General features: G+C 45.0%; 1 protein-coding gene across 1 annotated transcript; it reads left to right on the plus strand.

Moving 5' to 3' along the window:
* The first annotated feature begins 1,460 nt into the window (after window positions 1–1,460).
* FGFBP3 (fibroblast growth factor binding protein 3) lies at window positions 1,461–4,071 on the plus strand. The gene is made up of 2 exons (XM_055243091.2): window positions 1,461–1,582; window positions 1,934–4,071. The coding sequence occupies exon 2, from the start codon at window positions 2,011–2,013 to the stop codon at window positions 2,785–2,787; it is 777 nt and encodes a 258-aa protein (XP_055099066.2). The 5' UTR covers window positions 1,461–1,582; window positions 1,934–2,010; the 3' UTR covers window positions 2,788–4,071.
* The last annotated feature ends 2,938 nt before the right edge of the window (window positions 4,072–7,009 follow it).

A 7,009-nucleotide genomic window follows, 5' to 3' on the forward strand; every position in this document is an offset into this window, starting at 1 on the left:
ATAAATTCAAGCACTACCACTGGTCAGTTTTGTGTGCTAGAATAAAAATATGTTATCTGCAGTGTAAGTACAGCACACTGTCAAATTCTTTTCCTTAAGGTGCACAGTAAATGTACAGATAGTTATAGGCCACTGTTTTGTAATGTAGTACATTTCTGATCTATTATTCCTAACCTATTATAACTGTTTGCAGAGAGAAAATAATTGAATTTTTCTAATAATCTGTAAAATTATGCTAACTTCTACAAGTTGGCTTCTAAATAAAATTTTTAAAAAGAGCAAAAAAAAAAAAAAAGCAGCTTTGCTTTGTCAGCACTTTGAGAGGCTGAGGCGGGTGGCTCATCTGAGGTCAGGAGTTTGAGACCAGACTGGCCAACATGGTGAAACCCCATCTCCACTAAAAATTAGCTGGATTTTGTGGCAGGCGCCTGTAATTCCAGCTACTCGGGAGGCTGAGGCAGGAGAATCGCTTGAACCGGGGAGGCGGAGGTTGCAGTGAGCCGAGATAGCACCACTGCACTCCAGCCTGGGCGACAGAGTGAGCCCCCGTCTCAAAACAAAAAACAAAACAAAATAAACCAACCCCCCCCCACACACACAATCCCCCCCTCCAAAAAAAGCAGCTTTGCTTAAATGTAACATTTTCAAGATCCAAGAACACATTCATTCTCTCTCTCTCTTTTTTTTTTTTTTTTTTTGAGAGGCAGTCTCGCTCTGTCCCGGGTTCAAGTGATTCTCCTACCTCAGCCTCCTGAGTAGCTGGGATTACAGGCGTCTGCCACCACGCCTGGCTAATTTTTGTATTTTTAGTAGAGACGGGATTTCACCAGGCCAGGCTGGTCTCACATTCTTAACTATTATACCATTTCAGTTGGTAATCTTACCTTTCAACTACTATAATACAAATAATTTTTTTAAACTTCTAATTTTTGGAGGACATTTATAACTGATTTATAATACCTAAAAATAATCAAAAGCCCAAATGTCCACTCCTGGGTGAACTGCCGGGCACTATTGTATGTTAATAAACTAGGATATTATATTTTTATTAGTAGTAACAATTATTAAGATTGAGAGTCTTAAGAAAGGCTATTGGAAATAATAGGTAAAAATGTAGAACTCAGAATATGAGAAATAGAATGTAAATAATATAATTGTGTAAAAAATGCCTAGTTTAGAATACTGAAGTTTGTTTTGTTTCATTTTATTTAACTTTTAAAACTTAGATCTTTTGTTTAATTTTTATTTTTTGGAGGTTAAGTACGTGAAAGAAGAAAATCTTGGTTAATTTTGCCTGATTATTTTAAACATTGGAAGCAAAATACAAGATTTGTATTTCATACTACAGGACCGCTTCCATCATCCATCTGGAGAGACAGAGAAAGAGAGGGAGGGAGAGAGAGAAGCGCGGCGGTGATAAGTCTCCCAGTGTGAGAGAAATCGGGGAGGGGCGAAGAAGGGTAGGCTTCTTCTGTTCCATTGATACCACGTTCATTCACAGGGAGCCGGCTAAAACAGACTACTCCCCCGTGCAGTCGTTCCCTCTACCCTAATAAGGCTTTGGCGCCTCTCCCAGAACTCGGTAAGTTCAAAGTGTAGTAAAGTGCATGTTTCCAAGGAATCATCTGAAATGATTTTGTAGATAGTTTATTGCAGGTTGGAGAAGGGAGAAAATGAAGGAAGGGGGTAGAGGGGGCAATTATCACGCATCGTTTTGCTATCGTATTTGCAAGGGGAAGAAAATCTCAATGCATACATGCTTTGAAAGTGATTATTTAGACAGTGAGCAGTTTCCCCAGCAAAGCTCCTCAGAGGGTCTCCTCGCAGGCTGCAGCTTCCAGAAAGTCTGCGGAAGGGTAGTTCGCAGGTGCATGCGTCTGGGCGAAGCGCTGCGCCTGGCTCAGTTGGTAGCCGTCTCTGTCTCTGTCCGCAGGTCCAGGGAATGCTCTTTGCCTGGTCCAGCCCCGACAGACGTGGTCTGAGAAGAGCGGAGCGCGGAAACCGCGGAGCATGAGTCCTCCGAGGCTGCGAGCGTCGCTGTCGCCGTCGCTGCTGCTGCTACTGAGTGGTTGCCTCCTCGCGGCTGCTCGGAGGGAGAAAGGGGCGGCTAGCAACGTGGCGGAGCGGGTCTCCGGGCCCACTGGCGGCTCCTCGGGTCGCTTCCTTAGCCCCGAGCAGCACGCGTGCAGCTGGCAGCTCCTGCTGCCCTCCCCGGGGGCCGCAGCGGACAGCGAGTTGGCGCTGCGCTGCCAGAGCCCGGACGGGGCGCGCCACCAGTGCGCCTACCGCGGGGATCCGGAGCGCTGCGCAGCCTACGCCGCTCGCCGCGCGCACTTCTGGAAGCAGGTGCTGGGAGGGCTGCGCAAGAAGCGGAGGCCCTGTCACGACCCCGCGCCGCTCCAGGCCCGCTTGTGCGCGGGCAAGAAGGGCCACGGCGCCGAGCTGCGGCTAGTGCCCCGCGCGTCCCCGCCCGCACGCCCCACCGCCGCGGGATTCACGAGGGAGTCCAAGCCCCGGGCTCGGAACCGGGGGCGGACCCGGGAGCGTGCGCCCGGCCCAGTCGCTGGCACCCCGCCTCCCCAAAGCGCACCGCCCAAAGAAAACCCCTCTGAGAGGAAGACCAACGGGGGCAAGAGGAAGGCGGCCTTGGTCTCCAACGAGGAGCGACCCATGGGGACCGGGCCCGACCCCGACGGGCTGGATGGGAACGCGGAGCTCACGGAGACCTACTGCGCTGAGAAGTGGCACTCCCTCTGCAACTTCTTTGTCAATTTCTGGAACGGCTGAGACTGCCTGCCGGCTTAGGGAGGAATGATGGGGGAGGCGTGGGGAAGGGAAAGCTAAGGACGTCTTAGACCGGGGGGGTACTGTGATAGATACTGGGGAGAAGTCCAGGTTCTCGAATGGGGGTGGGGGCAAGGGTAAGGGTGGGGTGCTTGGGATGAGAGTGTAAGGGGTATGGAGAATCTCTGGGATAGCAGAGAAGTTAAAAATTTTGAAAAGTCTCAGTCCTGATTAAGAGCAGGAAAAATAATGGAAACAGAAATAGGCGTACCTTAAATGTGCCAAAACTGGATACTGGGGAGAGAAATCGATGCAGAGAGAGGCTGAGAATAAGGGGGAGATAGAGTGACTAAAGTGATGTGAGTCCCATGTGGGGAGGGGGATGCAATGTTTATTGTTTAACATTTCTATTAAATGCAGCCATGAGCAATTGCCAACCTGAGCCAGGTTGAATCAATGTCTTCTCACCTAATCAGCTAACAAGACTGCAGACTTTTTTTCCCTTTCTGAATTGGTATAAACTTGGATGCGGCGTGGTGGGTGTCATAGATAACCTCTATAGGGACAGAAGCCTCACAGGTCAAAACTGGCTCCAAGGAAAGGTTTGCAGAATGATTTCCTTTCCATTCTTTTAGAAGAGCTACTTTTTTTTTTTTCCCCCTGACAGGGGCTGGCTTGCCCAGGCTGGAGTGCGGTGGCTATTCACAGATGCAATAATAGGCACTGCAGTCTCCAACTCCTGGCCTCAAGGGATCCTCACATCTTAGCCTCCAGAATAGCTAGGAGTAGCTGGGACTACAAGCATGCACCACTGCACTTGGCTTTGAAGTGCTACTTTATTTTTATTTTTGAGACAGGGTCTTGTGTCATCCAGACTGGAGTGCAGTGGTGCAATTATGGCTCACTGCGGCTTTGACATTCCAGTCTCAAGTGATCCTCCTGCCTCAGCCTCCAGAGTAGCCCGGACTACAGGGGTGTGCCACTAGAAGTGCTACTTTTTAACAAAATGGTGACTAATGTTCTGGAATTTTCCCATTAACCTTGTGCATTTAGAAGTGAATTATAGATGTTGAGTGCTCCAGTAAAAAGTGATTCTCTTTATATCTGATGATTTTTTTTTAAACAGCTAAAATGTAAGTATGTATCTCAGAGTCATTTTGACCATTATGGAAGTTGTATCTCTGTTTCATGTAACTAATTATTAATGTATTTCATTTTTAGTGTGATGTAATGATAGACTGTGTCTGTTAGGTGCTCAATAAAAACTGTATGGTTAGATTTAAAGAAGTGGCAAGGTAATGGAAATTCTACCTGCATTTGATCTACTTCCAACCTTGAATTAAGTTCTTAAACACATCTTGAATTGCTGGGAAAAGGCAGAAACTAAGAAGTTGACATAAAGCAAGAGTCACAAACTGGCAGCCGCCTGGCCTTATCATTGTTCTGTTTGATTTGCACCCTGGTTCTCTTTCTCCTTCCCTTCCTCCCCACCTTCCTCCCACCCATTGTTGAATCTGTGGATGCAGAGCCCACGGATGTGGAGGGGCAACATATATATATATGTTTTTCCATTATATATATAAATGTGTGTGTGTGTATGTGTATATGTGTGTGTATGTGTGTTTGCAACCATTTATTTGGGAGTTTGAAGTTAAATCCTCATGGTCATTCTCTTCTTAACAAGGTGAGATCGCTCTATTCTGAACATTTTGGTCCTCCATTTGAAGCATACCATTGTATACTATATTAAAACAACAACTTCATAGTCCTTGCACCCTAAACACCTATGATCTCAAGAACACAAAATTTGTTCATAATAAATGAAAGTTAAATTCTAATTCTTCAAATAAGAGTAAATCATTACTTTATTATTCTCTTAACTCTACAAGTTACATATGGTGGCAGACTATAAGTATATAATATATTTACTTACATGATCCCTACCTCCTGGTATTCTCACCTCTGTGTATTCCCCTCTCTTTGATTATGCGCAGGGCCTGTGAATTGCTTCTAAGCATGGTGGGTATACTATCACCTGAAAGATGTATCTCTTAGTTTTCCACATTCTGCTGATTGAAAGAAAACTCTGGGTAAGTTCCAATCTTGCTATTCAACAGGACAAGGTTCAAGGCCAAAAAAAGAGTCCTAGAAAAGGTCAAGCTAGAAGCAGCAGGAAGTCAGGCCAACCTGAGTAGAAATGAACAATAGAGGCTCTAGGGAAGAATCAGTTTCCTTGCCCTTTCCAGCTTCTAGAGCTGTCCACATTCCTTGGCCCTTGGTTTTCTTCCATCTTCGAATCCAACAATCATTCCAACCTCTCCTTTTTTTTTTTTTTTTTTTTTTTGAGACGGAGTTTTGCTCACTCGCCCAGGCTGGAGTGCAATGGCGCGATCTCGGCTCACTGCAAGCTCTGCCTCCAGGGTTCACGCCATTCTCCTGCCTCAGCCTCCCGAATAGCTGGGACTACAGGCGCCTGCCACCACGTCTGGCTAATTTTTTGTATTTTTTTTTTTTTTAGGGTTTCACCATGTTAGCCAAGATGGTCTCGATCTCCTAACCTCGTGATCCGTCCCCCTCGACCTCCCAAAGTGCTAGGATTACAGGCGTCAGCCACCACGCCCGGCCCCAAACTCTGCTTTTATCATCACATCTCCTTCTCTGACTCCCTCTTTCTTGCCTCCCTCTTTTTTTACTTAAAAAGACACTTATAAATACACGGGGCCCATTCAGATAATCCAGGATAATTTTTCAATCTCAAGATCAGTTGGTTAGCTGACTTAATGCTATCTGCAACTTTAATTTCCCATTGAAATCTAATGCAATTTATCCCAATATATTCACAGGTTCTGGGGATTAAGATGTCAACACGGGGCAGGGGTGGGAGAAGTGGGGGGTGGGGGGTGGGGAGTGCGAGCATTATTCTGCTTACCACAAAGGGCTACGTCCAACAACGTAAACTCCAAAACAAAGGAAAAGGATAAAGAGGGACATTACGTAACGAGAGAGAGAGAAGGATCAACTCACAAAAAAGACAACAATCCTAAATGTGAGTGTACCTAACAGTGCAACAAAATACATGAAGCAAAAACCAATAGAATCAAAAGGAGGAATAGATAAATTCACTATTTTATCTGGAGACTTCAACATTTCTCTTTCAGTAATCAATAGAAAAAGAAGATAGAAAATCGGTAAGAATATAAAAGACCTGAACAATACTATCAACAAACTTGACCTAATTGACCTTTCTGGAATACTGTATCCTATAACAGCAGAATAGCAGACTACACATTTTCAAATATGCATGGGGCATTCACCAATATAGACCATATTCTGGACCATAAAATGAATTGCAACATATTTAAAATAATTTAATACAAAGTATGTTCTCTGTAAAGCATTTAAGTTAGGAATCAATGAAAGGAAGAGATTTGGAAGTTTTCCAAATACTTAGAAATCAAACAACATACTTCTAGATAACCCATGGGTCAGAGAGGAAGTCATAAGGGAAATCAGAAAATATTTTGCACCCAAAAATTATTCTTCTGCCTAGAAGTTTTAAGATTCTCTTCTTTAGGTAGGATTTCATTGTTTGCTATGAGAAGCCACTTTTCTTTGAAATATTATAGTGTTTTCAAAAGGAGATACGCAGCCAATGAGGTCATGAAATCCATTTAGTGCATTGAAAAAAAAAAAAAAAAAAAAAAAAAGGACAAAAGAAAATAGAATATAGGCCGGGTGCACTGGCTCACGCCTGTACTCTCAGCACTTTGGGAGGCCAAGGCAGGCAGATCATGAGGTCAGGAGTTCGAGACCAGCCTGACCAACATGGTGAAACCCCATCTCTACTAAAAATACAAAAATTAGCCAGGCATGGTGGCGCGTGACCGTAATCCCAGCTACTCAGGAGGCTGAGCCAGGAGAATAGCTTGAACTAGGGAGGCGGAGGTTGCAGTGAACCAAGATGGTGCCACTACACTCCAGCCTGGGCAACAGAGGGAGACTTCGTCTCAAAAAAAAAAGAAAAGAAAAGAAAATAGAATATAAAATGTCAGGCCAGGTGCCGTGGCTCACACCTGTAATCCCAGCCTTTGGGAAGCTGAGGCAGGCAGATCTCTTGAGGTCAAGAATTTGAGACCAGCCTGGCCAACAAGGTGAAACCCTGTCTGTACTTAAAATATAAAAATTCGCCTGTAATCTCAGCACTTTGGGAGGCTGAGGCAGGCGA

The sequence above is a fragment of the Symphalangus syndactylus genome, chromosome 2 (genome assembly GCF_028878055.3).
Source record: "Symphalangus syndactylus isolate Jambi chromosome 2, NHGRI_mSymSyn1-v2.1_pri, whole genome shotgun sequence".
Classification (NCBI taxonomy): domain Eukaryota; kingdom Metazoa; phylum Chordata; class Mammalia; order Primates; family Hylobatidae; genus Symphalangus; species Symphalangus syndactylus.

Coding starts and splice junctions, on each gene's coding strand:
- FGFBP3 (XM_055243091.2), top strand. CDS start 2,011: ATGAGTCCTCCGAGGCTGCGAGCGTCGCTGTCGCCGTCGCTGCTGCTG.